The sequence below is a fragment of the Artemia franciscana genome, chromosome 15 (assembly GCF_032884065.1).
Source record: "Artemia franciscana chromosome 15, ASM3288406v1, whole genome shotgun sequence".
NCBI lineage: Eukaryota > Metazoa > Arthropoda > Branchiopoda > Anostraca > Artemiidae > Artemia > Artemia franciscana.
This window is the reverse complement of record NC_088877.1, coordinates 7,280,904-7,300,750: the sequence shown is the minus strand read 5'-3', so window position 1 is coordinate 7,300,750 and position 19,847 is coordinate 7,280,904. Positions and strand designations below refer to the sequence as shown.

The 19,847-nt window shown below is 35.8% G+C and overlaps 1 protein-coding gene across 1 annotated transcript in view; it reads left to right on the top strand.

The window, feature by feature from the left end:
* The window catches only part of LOC136035996 (dynein axonemal heavy chain 5-like), a 261,598-nt gene that overhangs the window by 140,801 nt on the left and 100,950 nt on the right, over positions 1 to 19,847 (top strand). Inside the window, exons 25-28 of the mRNA XM_065717914.1 lie at positions 681 to 1,056; positions 8,165 to 8,370; positions 10,211 to 10,374; positions 18,636 to 18,758. Of these exons, the coding sequence (XP_065573986.1) occupies positions 681 to 1,056; positions 8,165 to 8,370; positions 10,211 to 10,374; positions 18,636 to 18,758 (869 nt within the window). The remainder of the gene's footprint in view (positions 1 to 680; positions 1,057 to 8,164; positions 8,371 to 10,210; positions 10,375 to 18,635; positions 18,759 to 19,847) is intronic.

Sequence of the window (19,847 nt, the reverse complement as noted above, 5' to 3'; positions counted from 1 at the left end):
ATCAATTAAAATACTCAACCTGGTTCATTAAGTGTTCTTCATTATCTTAGGAGCTGCTAGTAAAATATTGAGGGTATGGAAACTGCTGAAATTTCTAGCCGATAGGATAATAAAAGCAACAGCTCAGGTCGGACAGCCACAAATTACTAATAAAACAGTCTGTGTGATCCATCAGATCCGCTCGATTACACGTGAAGCTGCTAGTAAAATATGGTGGCTTAAGAATTAAAATGAATTAAATGAAAATTAAATTAATCAAATTAAATTAAAATGAATTAAAATAAAAGGAAAAAGGGCTATCAAGCAACTTCCTAATATGATTATTTAAGATTTGTTAACATTCGCAAAAAAAATACCATGATAAGTATGAAGCTGAAGCCAAAAAAACAAACTAAACAAAAAAAAATGTTATTTAAATAACAAATCACACTTTACCTATCCTTGGCAAATGCCGTTTTAGCTCTGAAAAGAGTTTCAAATCAATGTCTTGCGGTAGCTACAACCCTCAACTTGAGATGTTTACTAGCTCCACAGGGCTATATGTGCATTGCGGTTGAATAATAAATGGCCCTTATATTGTCTAGCAATTGTTATCAGTAAATAAATAAAAAGAAATATGAAAAATAAAGCTACTAGAGAAAAATAAGATTTTCAAACTAAACTTCTTTTATTTTTTTTAGGCGGTCCTCCTCATCGGTGAGCCTGGTTCTGCTAAAACCGTTATGGTTGAAAACTATTTAAAAAAATTCAACGTTGAAACTGACCTAAGTCGAAAGTTCTCATTTTCCTACGCTACTTCAACTTTCCAATTTCAACGAACCATTGAAGGTTACATCGATAAACGAACTGGTTCGACATATGGACCACCTGCTGGAAAACGTCTCACGGTTTTTATTGATGACCTTAGCCTACCAGCACTTACCGAATGGGGCGATCAACCGACCAATGAGGCGTTACGACAAATTCTAGAGACTAATGGTCTCTATAGTCTTGATAGGCCTGGAGACTTTCTTCAAATGGTTGATATACAGTTTGTTGCAGCCATGACCCAGCCAGGTAATATATATTCTCTAATAAATACTCCTCTGCCTTGCTTACAACCTAACTTTAGTTGAAATACAAAAAAAATAATAATAATAGTAGTAATGTTAAAGAAAAAGAAAGCTTGATCACAGTTTACGCAGATTGGTAGTTATTATTGGTTGAGTTGGTCACTTTAATACTGAATGCGGAAAAAAAAATCCAGAAAAGGAAAGAACTACTGCATTATAATTAAAATGGAGTGGAAACGTTGGAAACAGTTAACAATTTCAATCAGACAGTGACCTTTAAAAGAAAAAACTTTTCTCATGGAAATAATAATAAAATTCTAAAAATCTTGGCCTAAAATTTGGAAATCTATATGAACGGGAAAACAAGGAGAAAAGAATATGAAGAAAAAATTAGCTTAAACAAACTAAACCGTGCATACAGCTATAAACAATATACACATAAAAAGATGAGAAAAAACGCTAACACTGTAAACAAAAAAAAAGAAAGAATATATCCATGCTGATTATTTCTGGGAGAAGTATAATATCTTTTAATTTTGAGATTTTAGCCGGGAACATTTTTTAAGAGCTGCCAGTAAAGCTGAGCTTGACTTTCCAATGATTACAACCCCTTTTGGGAGGTTTGGGCCATTTATCTGTTTCCCCCGGAGGAAAGAAAACTTCTCCTATTATCTATTTTCTGTGTACAGGTATGTATATAAAGGTAGTGCTTTCTGTTGCGCTCAAAATTATACCCCATTAGGAAAAGTGTTCCAACCCTTCATTACCAATTCTAAACATCTAAGGTAATAATTTCCTTGCAAATTAAGGAATTTTCTGGGGTGAATTCCCCTCTCCAAATTTTTGGAGAGGGGAAAATTCAAAATTTTTAGCGATAGTAGTTTCTATAAAAAGGGAACATTGTGATGTGAAGATCTATCTCTTGAGCCTTGAAGACCCCCACCCCTTCCTACCCCTCTCGCTTAGTTCCTCGCACCTTAACTTAACAGTGAATATACAACTTTGAGTATTGTCTCTGAGTTCAATAGCTGTAAGTAAAAATTAAGACTGTTCCTCAATACAGAATTGGTTAGGAGTAAAACAAACCATCGTGTGAGATATTAGTTGTTTTTAAAAAAAAAGATTTCCTATAGTGTTAAGATACCCACCCAAGAGTGTGTTGGATCACACTTAACCTAGGAAATTTCCTCCTGATGGTGTTCTGGCTGAAATAGGGCAAAGCTTATGATTTTGTGGAATAAAATGAATGAAAACCATGCTTTGTGAAATATTTTATGCTGCTTACAAACAGCAGCAAACTCAAATACTTGTTAAAATGAGCCTTTTATTCGTTTTGTCAACTTTTCGCTCAGTGTGGCTGTACTGTTGCTGTGTCTAGGGTACTGTTAGAACACATTTATATCTACAAAACAGTCCCAAACTGTGCGCAACTTTACCGATTCAACTTTACCGATGCAAATATCTGCGTAAGCTCCATACAATAAAAATTAACTAAACTGAGAACATGATTAATAATTCTAGTACGACAAAAAATCATGTCATTAGATTACATTTACAACAAAATTACTACCCCAAAACAGAACAACCACATACAATGTAAAGATGAACAAGTGAATAACATAAAATTTCAAAAGTGCAACAGGAAAAACGCATTTAAATCTACGAAGCAGTCCCAAACTGCGCAAAACTTTTATCGCCACAATTTCACTATAGTTTTTTCCAATTTCAATTACAATCCATCTGAAATCAAGATACCTTAAGTTAAATATTTGCTTTATTGTCGTACCATTAAAACTAACTGAATTGAGAGTATTATAAAGTCATGTCAATATATTTGTTCAAAATAAAATTCATGGAAAACAATGTCTGAAAAGCTGGATGACTTTGTAGCTATTATGTCTTAATTCAGTGAAAAGGAAAAATCCCACTGAAATCTCTCGGAAGAAACGCTATATCCCTTATAAAAATAATTCATTTGTCCATCATCGGCTGTAAAAGGCCCTGATAGGGAAATTATGAACTCGCTGTTTGAATTTGGGGATGAAAAAGAGAAATGCATTGTATTAGAAAGAAATCAGATAAAAAAATAAATGTAATGCCAAATTCTCTATTCAATGTTTCTTCAGATACATAGTTTTTATGAACGGCTTGATGAACCTCAGTATGTATTAGACTCCATCGTTTGACTTGGGAGAAATCCAGCACAAAGGTGGATATCTGTCGCAAATTCGTTTGCTATGAAAAGCAAAGATATGGATGCGCTTTCATAGCGTTTGACGGGCACTTACGCGGACCCTTAATCAAAGACGTGACGCATGGGAGGAGGCTGTCCTAAAAGTTGTCCTAAGATCAGCATCCAGCCACACATGCCTTGTTTAGAAAAAAACGATGATTTCCTTAGCACAAAACAAGCAGACAATCATTAGCATGCTGTCCGGCTACCTTAATGACCTGGGACATAAAGTGTTCCAGTCGCCAGCCGATGCTGACCTGCTGATTGTGATGAATGCTAGTGATTCAGCAGAATTTCAACCCACTATCTTAATAGGAGAAGATATGGACTTGCTTGTCCTTTTACTATATACCACACGAAGCGAGACTGCAAACCGATATTTTTCCATTCCGAGTAAAAGTCATGGAAAACTGGAGACGTTTGTGGTATATATTGACAGCTAAACTGAAACTTCGTGGCACCCTTTGCGACCAAATTATTTTCCTCACTGCCTTTCTCTGATGCGACTCAACCCCGTGAATTTATGGCATAGGAACATCAACACTGCTGAACCACGCGAAAAAGAAGGAAACTTCCAGGGTATCACCGGACTATTCCTACAATCAGCTTCTACTAAAGACGACATTCGAACAGCTGTAACGAAGGTCGTGCTTATCTTATTTAACGCTGCAAAAAATGAAACAAGTCTTCGCCAGGTCTGATACAAGAAATTCTCCGAAAAAGTTGGAAGTTTTTGGAAGTATGTAGAGGCTAAAACGCTGCCACCAACAAGGGATGTTTTGCAAGTATCATTGTTTCGAGCCAGATTCAAGTACAAGCGTGGAAGTTAGAAGCCTTCCTGACTGAGTGGTTGGCACTCTGGCGTGGGAATTCTGTGTCCAAAGGACAAGGTTTAATCCCAATTGTGACCAGTCATTTAGTTTGGGACGGGGGTCAGTGGCGTGACTCTGTAAGCTCAGCCAGAGTCGACCCAGCTCTAAATGGGTACCTGGAGAAATCTGGGGAAGGTAAGGAGAAAGGGTGTGTGAAAGCACAGGATGGCTGGCCCCCAAACCCCTATTGCACCTCCTGGCTGAACGGCCATGAAACGGAGATCAGCACCGCCGGTTTGACCCTTAAGGGTCTAGTGCTGTCTTACTTACAAGTTTGGAAAAATGTTGAGTGTCGACTGGATCCCTTGGAAATTGGCTGGATTGCGCAGAAAGAAGAATTACGAACTGTGTATTAAGATAGATCACCGGCACCGCCTTCCCTTCTCTCAGAGTTTTGCTGTAATTAAGTGTTCAACGCTGCGATGTTCTTGCAAAAAGCATGGCTTAAAATGTACCTTGGCTCGTAGTAATTTTAAAGGAACAAGCTGTTTTCCCTGTGAAACAGTTGATGCCAGAAACCTTGAAGACGATTATAGCGAAAAAGAAAACCAAATTTTTGAACAGTTTTGCCACTATCCAATAGATCTCTGTTTTACTGTGATTTTTATCTGCCTTATGTAATTGATCTCTGTGTTGCATTATATCTGAGAATATTGATCTTTTATTTGAAACTGGTATTTTGTCTCGGTGATGGGAAGCTCTTTGACAGAATATTTTCTTTGTTGTTGCCAAATATGCGTTTCAACTTTCCTTCCTCCTCCTCATTCTTAATCGTTTTCACAAAACTAATGTTCCATGCATACTGGATTTTACCTGGACTCACTCTTAGGTTGCTACAAAGGCGCTAGGCTGCAAATGTTTTGCCATAGGCCAAGTTTAATATACACCTGCAGGTTGAACCTGTACCCCAACCTCACTCTCTCTCTCGAAGCTTTAAGTCTAAAACATTTCTTTGACTTTAAACTTTTAGTTCCATGTTCATCAGCAAAAACAAAGAGCGTAGAATTGACATATCTTATTACATTTGCTGGTATTTACTCAATCAACATTTTCTTCCTCAACTCAAATTCATCACATATTTTTTGGTCGGGTAGTGAAAGAATCATTTGTACAGCAATTTGTTTGAGGTTGACCACTTTTTTTAACAGTTTTCTAGACTATATGGCCTCATAAAAGAACGAAAAAAAGTAAATACGACTAAGAGATTCAATTTAAACTTTTGAAAAAATGATTAAAAGTAGAGAAAACGCTATACAAACAAACAATGTCATCATATAACATCCACACGGTGAGTGCTGCCCATACAAATGAACCACAGCACTATAAATATATGAATACATTTGTTGACTTTGTTGGTTTCTCTCCTGGCTTAACTTTGTATTATGAACCAGCTCTTAATGAGAATTAAATAAAAAAAACGAGTTTTTTTAACTGAAAGTAAGGAGCGACATTAAAACTTAAAACGCACAAAATTACTTCGTATATGAAAGAGGCTGCTTCCTCATCAACGCCCCGCTCTTTACGCTAAAGTTTGACTCTTTCTCTCAACTCTTCTTTTTAAAACAGTAAAAAACTTTAGCGTAAAGAGCGGGGCGTTGATGAGGAAGCAGCCTCTTTCATATACGAAGTAATTTCTGTGCGTTTTAAGTTTTAATGTCGCTCCTTACTTTCAGTTAAAAAAAACTCGTTTTTTTTATTTAATTTCTGAACGTTTTTGAATCAATGCATGTTTTGATTTTGGCTCTCCGCAGAGGAATAATCAAAACAAAATTTGCATATTTTTTTTTGGGGGGGGGGCTAAATGGCTTTCTCATAATTTTGATCGAATGATTTTGAGAAAAAAAGAGCGGGGGCGAAGCCTAGTTGCCCTCTGATTTTTTGGTTAATTAAAAAGGCAACTAGAACTTTTAATTTTTTACGAATCTTTTTATTGGTAAAAGATTTACGTAACTTATAAATTAGCTTACGTAAAGAACTTTTGTATTCTCATGTTTTTATTACATATATGAGGGGATTCGCCCCATCGTCAGTACCTCGCTCTTTACACTAAAGCTTAAATTTTATCCCAATTCATTAAGAATGACCCCTGAATCACAAAAGCCGTAGAATAAATAGTTGAAATTACTAAAAATACTTTAGCGTAAAGAGCTAGGTATCATAAGGAGGTGAGCCCCTTATATGGGTAATAATTTCTGTTTGTTTTAAGTTTTATTGCTGTTCCTTACTTCCTGCTGAAAAAGCTTTTTCACATTTATTTTTTAATTTTTTTTTAAATAATGCTAGTAAATCCTGCTCTCCCTTCATGGAAGTTTTCTTCTCCCATGACAAATTCTCGATGGAAAGTTCCCCCAGCATATCCCCCTTTTCTCAACCCCTCCCCCAACCAAAAAAATCCTCCTGAAAACGCTTGTATACTTCCCAATAACCATTACTATATGTAAGCACAGGTCAAAGTTTGTAACTTGTTGCCCCTCCCACGGGGACTGTGGGGGAGTAAGTCGTCCCCAAAGACATAGTTATAAGGTTTTTCGACTACGCTGAATAAAATGGCTATCTCAGAATTTTGATCCGTTGACTTTGGGAAAATAATTAGCGTGGGAGGGGGCCTAGGTGCCCTCCAATTTTTTTGGTCACTTAAAAAGGGCACTAGAACTTTTCATTTCCGTTAGAATGAGCCCTCTTGCAACATTCTAGGACAACTGGGTCGATACGATCACCCCTGGGAAAAAAAACAAAAAAAAAAACAAAAAAACAAAAAAACAAATAAACACGCATCCGTGATCTGCCTTCTGGCAAAAAATGCAAAATTCCACATTTTTGTAGATAGGAGCTCGAAACTTCTACAATAGGGTTCTCTGATACGCTGAATCTGATGGTGTGATTTTCGGTAAGATTCTATGACTTTTAGGGGGTGTTTCCCCCTATTTTCTAAAATAACACAAATTTTCTCAGGCTCGTAACTTTTGATGGGTAAGACTAAACTTGATGAAACTTATATATTTAAAACCAGCATTAAAATGCGATTCTTTTGATATAGCTATTGGTATCAAAATTTCATTTTTTAGAGTTTTGGTTACTATTGAGCCGGGTCGCTCCTTACTACAGTTCGTTACCACGAACTGTTTGATAAGCACGAAAGATAATGGGAAACTAACAGAATTAGCAAACTTTTCTATGCAGCCTAGAGCTATATCTGGAGACAATAGGGGAAAAGGAGTGGTCTGGGACGCAGTTGTTACGGTAGTGACTATTATATTCAGAATTAAGCATGTTTCTTTTTTTTCTAGTCTGAATTCCGCCCTCTGCTATGCTTTTACCAAGTTCCCTAGATATTTTTTTATGAGTCTTTTCTCATTAGTCTTATTTTTAGGTAGTTTTTTTATCAGTCTTGTATTAACCTATCTCCCAGAGCTATTATATGGGGTCATCAGGAGGATGGACTGCATTTGTAAGTGAAGTGATTCCAACATTTAAAAAGAACATAAAAAACAATCATTCAGTAATTATAACATTTTAAATACTTTCCTTAGAGAAAAATAATCGTTCCCAGGTACTGCCTCTTTTCAAAATTTAGCTTTGCACTATTTTTTAAGTATTTTTCTATGGAGGGAGATTTAACTGTCCCCTCCCCCTCCCGCTAGATAAGGCACGATTATATTATCTAAGGTGTGTTAATTCTCTCATGTGTGCTGAATTCTCTTTTATGATTTAAAATGAAGTTCGACGTTTTCTCCACATTTTCCTACATTTTTTCAAACGCACTAAATTTCCAATAGTCAGCTTTTTGTCTTAGTTTTTAATTTTTATTATATTTATTTGTTTCCATTCTTTTTAAAGTCAAATATTTTGAAGGTTTATTAAAAAATACAAATTTTTCTCTTCTTTGTCCTCTAAACTCACAAGTTCAGAATATCTATGTAACGAGTGCCACTCCTTACTAAATAGTTAGTGGTGTAAACGCCATTCATGCCTGTTTAGACCGTTTTAATTTGTCATTAATGTTCCAGGTGGTGGCCGGAACGACATTCCATCAAGACTAAAGCGCCACTTCTGTATATTTAACTGTCCCCTACCTTCAGAAGGGTCGATGGATTTAATCTATGGTACTATTGCTGGAGGTCATTATTCGTTGAAGAAAGGGTACTCAGAAGAGACTCGCAAGCTTGTTTCGGCACTAGTACCTGTGACCAGAAAACTTTGGACATTGACTAAGGTATCATATTCAAACTATTTTGTGTGACAAAAAGTATCATCACCCACTTTTTGAGGAATAAATCAAGGGTGTGAAGCATAAAAACAGGAAGTAAAAATAAAATGAATGAAGCAATATTTGAGTTTAAAAGTAAAAAGTATTTATCAAAGTAATTAGATAGAAGTAACATCCATTAAATCAATGTAAATCCTCAGCAAAACCACACACTTTTCGCATAGGTGTTTTTGATCCCAATATCCAGGATTTTTGCTCACGGGGAGGGGGGTTACAAAAAAAACTTTAAAAAACGTAAAGAAATTTGTCTACGTATATTTTGTTACTATTCTGCGAGTCCATCTAACATTTTTTTTTTGGGGGGGGGGCTCAAACGCGGTACTCCCTCACCTGGATACAGTCCTGGTGTTTCCTCTAATCTATGTTTTATTGAAAACTAAACAACTTGGGGATTAATAGCTTTAGTCTTCGTTTTCATTATTTATTTTATTTTAGTTATTCACTGTTTATTTGTTCATCGTTCTTTTCAGATGAATGAACGAAGTCAACATTTGGAGAATTTCTCACAGAAATATTTAATTAAACGTTAAAAGAAACAGAAACTGAAAAGACGTAAGTTCATCTTGAGAGTTAAACAAAAACTGTTATAAGATCTTCTTGTCTCCAAAGACAAGTTGCCTTATAGTAGCGCATTATAATCTCGAATATAATTTGAAAATCACTGAAAACACTAAACTGAAAACACCTTGTGATCTATTTAAGAAAATAAGACATCACCTTGTGAATACCAATATAGTTCTTGATTTTTATCAGCCGAATTATCAGCCTCGTTTTAATTCAGCATTTTACAGAAGAAATGGCAACAGAGTCATAGCCTAAAAGCATGAAAAACTTTACATTTAGTAAATTACTATAAAATATGTTTTTTACTTACTCTTTAGCCTGAACAGCAGGCTGTACGAAAAGTACGGTTCAATCCCGCTTTCTTGGGCTATAATTAGAGAAAGGTCGAGATGGTTTGGGCACGTTCTGGGCACGACTGTTCTTTTCGGCCAACCGTCAATGGCTCGACAGAAAGAAGGTCGTCTGCTGTTTCGGTTGGAGGATTTCATAAGGAAAGATTTAAGAGAAATGGGAACTTCCTGGGAGGGCGTAAAGAGGGAAGCTTTGAATAGATTAGGATGGAGGAGGAGCCTGTGTTGTTATGTTGGCCTCAAGTGGCTTGGTGCCGTGGTGAGTTGTTTGTTAGTTAGCTTTAGCCTGAACTCTCCTTAATAGATAGTAAACGCATTAACTCATACGAAGCTTGGAAGCTTATATTCAGGATCTGTTTCTTAAAAAATAATGTTTATTTGTCTAGTGTACTATTAGAAAATCTTTTATTTATTTTATTCATCTTGTAAGTGGCCCCTCATACATTTATTTTGCTGCGTGGCTGTTCTGATTTTTGTTGGTCAGGTGCTGAAATGACAATAATGCAGTAGTAGTTTAATGACGGTGTCATACTAATAGCAAACTCGATTGTTGGATTATTTTGATTGCTTAAATTTTGATTGTTGACTTTTCAAGTTTTGATGATCAGCAAAATCTAATCGATATATGTAAAAAGTTCTAATGGAAATTATTTTAGGCTTAGTCATTCCTTTAGGACATTAAAACCTTCCCAGACTTCAAACTGAACTTCTATAGCTTTATGCATATACTGACAGGAACATCCTTTAATTTTCTTTTTTATGAAAACCATTTTGATATGTTTTGGTAAAATGCATAAATTAATTGTAGAATAACAATTTGACAGATTTTTTAGATTTTGTAAATATCAATTTTTAGTATGTTTATGTTTTAGCAAAAAATGCTGCCTACACCTTCACGATCACACTATGTATTCAACCTGCGAGATTTAACAAGAATATGGCAAGGAGTTTGCTCAACAGTTGCAGCCGTTGTCGAAAAAGAGTCTACACTAATGCAACTTTGGAAGCATGAATGTATCAGGGTTATTGCCGATCGGTAGGTTAAACCTATAAATTAATTACCTAACTTACTGAATTCATTACTTAACTTAGTCCTCATGCTGCGGTTGCGTTAAAAGCGTCGTCTCCCTTCTCCACAAGGGGTGGTGGTTCAAGAAATTTACGAGACTGTCATTCCACCAAAACTTGGGTCTTCCTCTTGGACGTTTCCAGCTACTACTGATCGGTTCAGAGTCACAAAGAATCCGAGCCGAAGTGTTGGAAGCGAAGTGTCTGCTAGGCAACTGCAGCACCAAGCCACCTCGAATCATATTTTTTGTACAACCTACTGTTTAAAATACGGTCAGTCAGTCGGGTACCCAGAACAAGATAGATAATGTAGAAATGAACAAGTCGAAAAACATATAGTATCAAACTGAGCTTCTCCAATATTTTGGCTCTAGCTACAATGAATCTAGATTTTAAGAAATTAAAAACACATATTTTTAAACTTAAAGCAAACAATTTCATGTGTCACAGATTTAACTCGAGAATTTAAATTGTAAATGTGTGTCAAGGCTATTTCTAATCTGTAGGTGGAACTACCGGTAGGGTAGAAACATCCAAATAAGGAAATAAGAAGTGTCAAACTAAACATCGGCGTCATTTTGTATTTAAATTATGATAAATAATAATTACTTGAAAGGTTTTGTAATTATATTTATGAAAGTACTAAAAATATATGTCACATATTTGATTAATGGTTTAAGTTATTATTCTAGGTACTAGTCAAGTTTGAACTCTTTCCTTATTGACCAACAGCCAGCCTTTGGGAAACTAAGCTATTAGTACTTTTTCAATCTACGCATCCTATTAACAATGTTCAAATATAGTGAAACAAAATAAGATTTAAATATTTTCTTTTGTTTTAGCCTTAACAAATGCAAAATTATTAAGATTTCCAGGAATTTTGAAAACTTTACTTTTTACTTTTCTTTGAAAAATCTTTTTGTTGAAAATTCTTTTTTTTAATCAGTCAACAACAAATTCTATGCCTCTTGTTAAAAACTCTTGTTAATGCCTCTTGTTACGATTAGTTACTTTTTATTAGTGTTCTGTCAGGATGCTTAGAAAGATTTCATGCCAGGCAGTTTTTTGTCATGTTTTCCTCCACCAATTTCAAGTAATAAAATGGCATAAAATTTTAAGCATTTTTCTTGTAAGTTAATATGCAACTCTCCAATCTAAATTTGGTTAACGAAAGGAAAACACTATGCAGAAAAGAAACATTTATTAATTGGCTTAGGTAATATTTTTTTTTTTTAGTCTTGCCATTTTTGACAGTGGCTCTTGTAAACATTTTGGTGAAAATTTACCCATTTTCGTTGTAGATTCCAAATTTGCATCTTAAAAAAAAAATATATAAATATACTTTCAATTCAAAACACAAATTTTATCAAATATCCAATTAGTGTCGGAGCATGACAGAAGTAGCATAAGTTGTTCATTGGGATTGTCTTTATCACGCAGGCGCAGAGGTGGACTAGGAGCATAAAGCTAAGGGGCACCTGATCTAGGCAGCCCTACCTATGGCCCTCCTTGCAGAAGGATGTTTTTTTTCGTTTTCTTTCAGAAAGCACATTAAACAATAAGTGGAAATTGCGTTTGGCATCATTCACACCAAAATTCCCGCCGCCAGGTAGCAAATTAGTGCTAACCGCTAAGTAAACGTAGGCTTACAGTAAGAAGTGGACATATACCACTAATCATTTTTTTATGTCAGATCTCCCTGATGCTCAGTTGGACTAGGCGTTGCTTGGGTTTTCACATAAAGGGAGACTGGCGTCCTATTTTCAGCTGTATAAAATTTTGTATAACATCCACGAGTTTTTGGACTTTCCGTCAGAACAAAAAATGTATATTTTGATCAGATACAAAGCAAAATAACTGGACTAAAAGAGGAAAAAACTACCACACTGACCAAGGCGATGCTAAAGTCTTCGAATCTCTTTTCACATCTTCTAAAACATCTTTACGCTACACTGAATCAAACTGCTCCTCCTCACATGACATCAAAGTGAATACTTCTAAGAGGTCATCTGCTATTATAGTTCTTAATCTTGTCCTTTGTTGAAGGATCTTTCACAATTGACTTAAGAAAACCAATGCGTTAACGAATATTCCTAGGCCAGAAAAATTTAAGTGTAAGCTGATGAGCATAGACTGATGCTTAATAGTAGCTGATACGAGGAACTTACGCACTTATCGCACGAACTGCAGGAACTTGAATCTCGCACATTAGCCTCTGCACATTCAACTCCAAGTTAAAGTCAATCCTTATATCCTGCACCATGCCTGTCCCGGCTATTCTTACGACCCATGGTAATAATTTTGCCGAAAACTGAGGCAAAACTTTTCAGCTCTGACCTCAGCTCATTATGAAAATATTTTCATCATCTCTGCAACGTTTCGAAGGGCAAACTCTGGCATTTCACCAGGACGCACAAGGCTGACGTGGTGGGCTAAAAGAAATGTACGTCAAAAATAAGCTGTTTGTTGTCTGAAAATCTTTCTTTCAGGCTAATTGCTATTTAGTGCTTCGAAACGAAATCGCTGTTCAGGATTTTCATATAGAAAATCTTTTGCCATGTCTCCCGACGTGCATTTTTTCTTGACAACGCGACAAGCTGGTAGCTCAAAGATAATTTCAAGGTCCAATGAATGGGTCTGTCGAAGGCTTTGGATCTTTAACACGAAGTTAGGGTTGTTTTCTTTGATGGTTTTGTGGAATATTATATAAAAAAAAGTTTTTTTTTTAACTGCAAGTAAGGAGCAACATTAAAACTTAAAACGAACATAAATTATTCCGTACATGAAAGAGGTTTCCCCTCCTCGACGCCTCGCTCTTTATGCTAAAGTTTGACTCTTCTCACAACTCTACTTTTTAAAACAATAAAAAACTTTAGCGTAAAGAGCGAGGCGTTGAGGAGGGGGCAACCCCTTTCGTATACGGAATAACTTCTGTTATTTTTAAGTTTTAATGTTTAATGAAGTTTGGGGTGTTTTCTTTGATGGTTTTGTGGAATATTATATAAAAAAAAAGTTTTTTTTTAACTGCAAGTAAGGAGCAACATTAAAACTTAAAACGAACATAAATTATTCCGTACATGAAAGAGGTTTCCCCTCCTCGACACCTCGCTCTTTATGCTAAAGTTTGACTCTTCTCACAACTCTACTTTTTAAAACAATAAAAAACTTTAGCGTAAAGAGCGAGGCGTTGAGGAGGGGGCAACCCCTTTCGTATACGGAATAACTTCTGTTATTTTTAAGTTTTAATGTTGCTCCGTACTTGTAGTTAAAAAACTTGTTTCTTATTAATTCTTGAACATTTTTGAATTAGTGCATATTTTGATTTTGGCTCACCGCACATAAATAACTAAAACGAAATTTACATTTTTTTTTTTTGGCTAAATGGCTTTCTCATAGTTTTGATCAGACGTTTTTGATTAAAAAAAAAGGTGGAGGGGGAGGCCTAGCTGCCCTCCAGTTTTTGGTTACTTAAAAAGGCTACTAGAACTTTTTATTTATTTTTTTACGAACGTTTTTCTTAGTAATAAATATAAGTAACTTATGAATTAACTTACGTAACGAACTTCAATTTTTGAATATTTTATATTAGGCATACGAGGGGGTTCGCTCCCTCGTCAATACCTCACTCTTTACACTAAAGCTTGAATTTTGTCCCAATTCCTTAAGAATGACCCCTAGATCACAAAGGCCGTAGAATAAATAGTTGAAATTACTAAAAATACTTTAGCGTAAAGAGTGAGGTATTGTAGAGGAGACGAACCCCCTTGTAGACATAATAATTTCTGTTCGTTTTAGGTTTCTTTTTGAAAAAAAAAACTTTTTTTCGTTTATTTCTTAATGTTTTTTTTTTAATTAATGCTAGAAAATCCTAGGACCCCTTCATGGAAATCCTCTTCCCTCATGATAAATTCCTCCATGGAAATATCCTCCCGCGTAACCCCCTCCCCCGACCAACCCAACCTCCCCTCAACGCGAAAAAGTCCCCCAGAAATCGTATCTACACTTCTCAATAACCTTTACTATATGTAAACAATGGTCAAAGTTTCTAGCTTGCAGCCCCTCCCCCGGGGAATTTGGGGGATTAAGTAGTCCCGAAAGACATAACTATTAGGTTTTTTTACTCTGCTGAACAAAATGGCTATCTGAAAATTTTGATCCGGTGACTTTGGGAATACAAATGAGCGTGGAAGGGGGCTAATTTCAGTTAGAATGAGCCCTTGTGTAAAATTCTAGGACCACTGGGTCGATACAATCACCCCTGGGAAAAAAACAAACAAACACGCATCCGTGATCTGTCGTGTGGCAAAAAATCCAAAATTCCACATTTTTGTAGATAGGAGCTTGAAACTTCTACAGTAGGGTTCTCTGATACGCTGAATCTGATGGTGTGATTTTCGTTAATTCTTTGACTTTTTGGGGGTGTTTATTCCTATTCTCTAACATAAGGCAAATTTTCCCAGGCTCGTTGCTTGTGATGGGTAAGACTTGATGAAACTTATATATTTAAAATCAGCATTAAAGTGCGATTCTTTTGATGTTACTATTGGTATCAAAATTCAATTTTTTATAGTTTCGGTTACTATTGAGCCGGGTCGCTCCTTACTATAGTTCGCTACCACGAACTGTTTGATGCTCTCTAGATAATCTATACAGTGACTTTTTATTCGCCCACCAACGAGTTTTACTAATTTTCTGTAACCTTCTTAACATTGAATGTCCCTCTTTTGGGTTCTCTGCTTATTGTCACCACAGGCCCATTCGTTTGAGCGACTCAGAAAAGAAACATGAAATTCTGTTCATGGTTCCGAAGAGATTTCTTGTCTCTGTTGCAGTGAAAAAATCAACAACGCTAAGGTTTAAGATGTAATTATAGCACCAGATATAAACCGAATCTAAAACGTGTTTTTCAATGTGAGAGTGAAGTCCGTTAAATTCGCCCCTTATGTTAGTACCACTGTCAAACAATTCCCAGGATATCTTTTCGTACTTAAGTCCATGGTCTTTGATCTTGGCTATTGGAAGTTCGTTCATATCGTTGCCGCGTGAATATTGGACTGGTACGTCAGCAAAGTACGTCTGCATATGTTTCAAAATTCTCCTTCTCACTTTTTAGACTGTCGTCTTTGAAAGAAAAGTGTCGAGTGAGCAACGACCCCTAGGTGCTTTTCTGGGTTTTCCACACTCGTCCATGCTCAATTTCCTTTTTCTGCCATCCTCTATTGCTTTTTCCAGATGTTCCCTAAGAGGGACGTCATATTTTGAGAGTAAAAGACTGACCTCAAGGAACTGACGCTGGAAAGAATTGATTTTACTGTCATTTCTTTGGTATCAAGAGTAATCCAGGATCGTGAGACGGAACCATTGGTAAGTTTCCGGTATAAAGTGAAGCCAAGTCAAAGCTGGGCTTTTCTATTTGAGTTGGTGTGGGCTGGAACGGAAGTAACCTCATGAAATTTAATTTCTGAGTTAGTGCTGAATACGATGGTGAAAGTTAGGAAAAAGACACGCTTACTGGAAAAGGTGGCTCACCATCAGCAAGCTTCATTTTTCAGTCACCACTTTCTGTTTTTTCCGATACGGTGTAGATTCCTCTGCTACTGGCTCCACTTGTCCGGAAGGCGTCAAAATGTTTGACGATATTGGCTCACCCTCTGTTAAAAGTGGATCAATGCCATGTGGTTCGAAAAATGGAATATAAGCATCAAAACAGCCAGGCACACAAGCAGCCAATATAGGGTTATGTTTTCAAGACTTCTGCAAAATGTCCCAAGCATTGAAGCCAGGAAGCTGAATCTTGGTTCAAATTTGTTTCTCGACCATCTTCCAACAAAACCAAGTTTTATCAAGGTTCATTGATCGGATAGGATTTTTCAACAGTCCAAGGACAGTGGAAAATCTGATCAGAACATTGACCTTTAGTCTTATGAAAGCGAAACCTGAAAAAACGGCCGAAGAAAAAAAAACTGCCCTCTAACGTGTCGTGTGGCCAGGCCTAATATCCCAAGACTGGAAGAAAACAATAAAAATACAAAAATTAGACCGAGGCAACAATAACTCATAGGATCGACCCAAAAGACCTCAAATTATTGGGGCTCTGTCCGAGCTCTGTTCACTTAATCACCTAATTTGATCAATAATCGTGCCAATAAAAATTGTATAACGGACGCGGCTTCAATAGACTGACATTTTAATATCGAGGTCTGCCCCTTAGTAATCAAGAGTGACATTCATGCGAATCTAAGACCAACTTAGAGAAAAAGTTGAATCCGAGCCAACAAGTAGAAAAAAAAGTGACAAAAGGTGTTACAGACCTTAGTTTATCTGTATTGATGACACATTTTTCTGCTTTGGGTTTTTTCCAGCCTTAGGAAGTTCTTTTCTTCGCTTCAGTTTTAATTTTCATCCTTTTTTTAACATTTTTATTAGTCATCTCGTCCATCTTCTCGGAAGTTTAAAACTGATGAACGTAATAGCCAAAATGTTACACTTTTTCTAAGCTAAAGTCCTTTTACTTAGGAAAATGAGACAAAATTATCATTTAACACTTACCAGAAAGAAAACGTGACGCTCCAGTATGTGCTGATTCTCCTACTAGTTTGTAACGGAATTGGGCACACAATGACACACAAAAATTCAACCCCTGAGTCAGGTGACAAAATATGGGTTATATGTATCAGATTTCAGCCTAATAATGAACCTGATTGACTGCAGCATTTGTCCCTCCCTAGGGCAGAGTGTTGGTATCTGTGCTAAATCTGCACGTAGGCCTATAGAAACACAGCCGGAAAATGGACCAGCGGAATTTTTTGTTGAAAATTATCTCGACTGCCCTTTTGTACGCAGAAAAAAAAAATTAACGACCGGCCCAAAGCGGCCCAAATCCGAACGGCCCACGGGCAATTGCCTCCTTGCCCCCTTTCCAGTCCACTTCTGTACAGGTGAAATACTTGTGATTGTTTCTTATATGTTTTTTTTTCACTAGTCTTAGAAAAAAATTTTCTTTCTTTCATTCTTTACTTTTTTCTGATCTTATACCTTTTTTTCGCTATTTATTTTTTCTTTATCCGTGTTGGTCACTTAGGCCTTTCATCTTCTATTATTCCTATACTCTTCTATTACTCTACAGGAGAATATAAGTTAATTGTAACTAGTAAATTAAAAAGAAAAGTCTTTATTAACTGAAAGTAAGGAGCGACATTAATACTTGAAAAAAAAGAGAAATTATTCGACATAAGAAAGGGGTTGTCTCCTCCTCAATACCCCGCTCTTTGCGCTTAAGTTTAATTCTATCTCACGATTCTACTTTTTATAGCAATAAAAAACTTCAGTATGTCATTCAATGCAAACATTTCATAATTCCAAATTAAAAGACTATTTATTTACAACTTTCTAAATACACTCAATGCAACTCTACTTTTTATTATAGTTAAAAAAAACTTTAGTATGTCATTCAATGCAAACATTTTTGTAATTCCAAATTAAGGGACTATTTATTTATAACTTTCTAAATACATTTGGTCTTGATCATTTCGTTGTTATTGATCGGGGCCGTAGCTTAAAAGTGACACTAGGCTACATTGATATTAAGGGACTACAGTATGTCATTCAATGCCAGCATTTTAATTCAAAATTAGAAGACTATTTACTTATAACTTTCTAAAGACACTTGGTCTAGATCATCTCGTTGCTATTCATCAGGACCGTAGCCCAGAAGTGGCACTGGGCTACACTGATATTACTGGACTACAGTATGTCATTCAATGCCAGCGTTTTTTAATTCCAAATTTAAAGACCATTTATCTATAACTTTCTAAAGACTCTTGGTCTTGATCATTTCGCTGTGATTGATCGGGATCATAGCCCAGAAGTGGCAGAGGGATACACTGATATTACTGGACTACAGTATGCCATTCATTGCCAGCATTTTATAATTCCAAATTAAAATACTATATATTTATAATTTTCTAAAGACACTTGGTCTTGATAATTTCGTTGTTATTGATCGGGACCGTAGCCCAATAGTGGCACTGATAGACTACTGTATGGGTTTCATTACTGGGCTCCAATTTTGTACTCAGGTCTGGTGATTTCTACTACCTGAAAAAAAAGCTGTTTATCAACATTTGTGCTTTTTCGAAAAAACTCATTTAGCTCTTAGGCTATTAGAAAGTGGTATATTTTGGTTTTCTAACTATATTGCTGTAGACACTGATTAAGCTTTTTTGGTAGTTTTGTGTCTCGAGAAGATGAAATATGGTTTGAAGAAGCCCTGCTCAGAACAGTCAGAAACGAATTAGGAGAAGAATATTTTGAAATGGTTCAAGAAACTAGCTACTTCGTTGACTTTATGAGGTAATATGTTGTTACGTATGTTGTAACTTTAATGCTGTATGTTTTATAATAGAGTGTGTATAAGGTAATATGATAATATGGATTTATTTATTAGCATGTTATAGTAATATCTTGAAATGGTTCAGCCAACTAGACAAGAATGAACACTAAGGCGAGGGTGTATGTCAGTTAGTAATTCATTCAAGTAATTTCAGGTTGTTTTCCCAAAATGCCTTTTGAAAATGTAAACAATCCTTGACAAGGATATCCGTAAGGTCCTATGCCCAACCCTTCTTAGAAAATTTACTCATTAATCCTTTTATGCAAAATGAGAAGTTCTTCATAACGTTTTTACTACCGTCAGGGGTTAGCTATTTGTAATTGACCTTTACCGTTTTTTTAAGATGTTGCTTCTTACTTTAAGCATAATTTTTTTATACAATAATTTTCATAAACTGGCTTCGTAGTCCATTAGACATTAGAGACTGGTGTTTTTTTGTCGTGAAGCTTATTATGAATGTCTGCCTTATGAATTTCAATGAACTAGAAATATCTGACAGTGTTCGGTAGTCACTATATTTTTTTTATTATGATGTCATTATTGTAATTTAATTATACTAAACGTCATAACTACTATTTTACTTGTAACTATACCTACAATTTACGTGGTGTGGTTAGTGGTATATTTATAAAGTATTTGATGTGTCGTATGTTTACAATTTGTATGGTAGCCTAAGGGTATTTTGCCCTGTGGAATGAGTCAAAACTGAAAAATAAAAAACGAAGAAGAAAAAAGACGAAATAATAAGACAAACAAGATAGAAGATAACAAGAATCAATTTAGAAAACAAAAACACTGTACTTGATATTGAAATATTTACATCGGAAAAGTAAAGTGCAGTTACTTTTTACACACCTGTCGTCACCTGTATCCATCAGCATTAATGTAAAGGAACCGCGCATCGAAGAACAACTGGGAAACCTTCCTTGTCACGCATAATCCTATATACGAGGCACGAAATGGAAATTTTGTTCCATAAAGACCATGCTCTTCAATATATTGATATGAAAGTTCTTTGTCATTACACCATGACTAACTTGAATATCCTC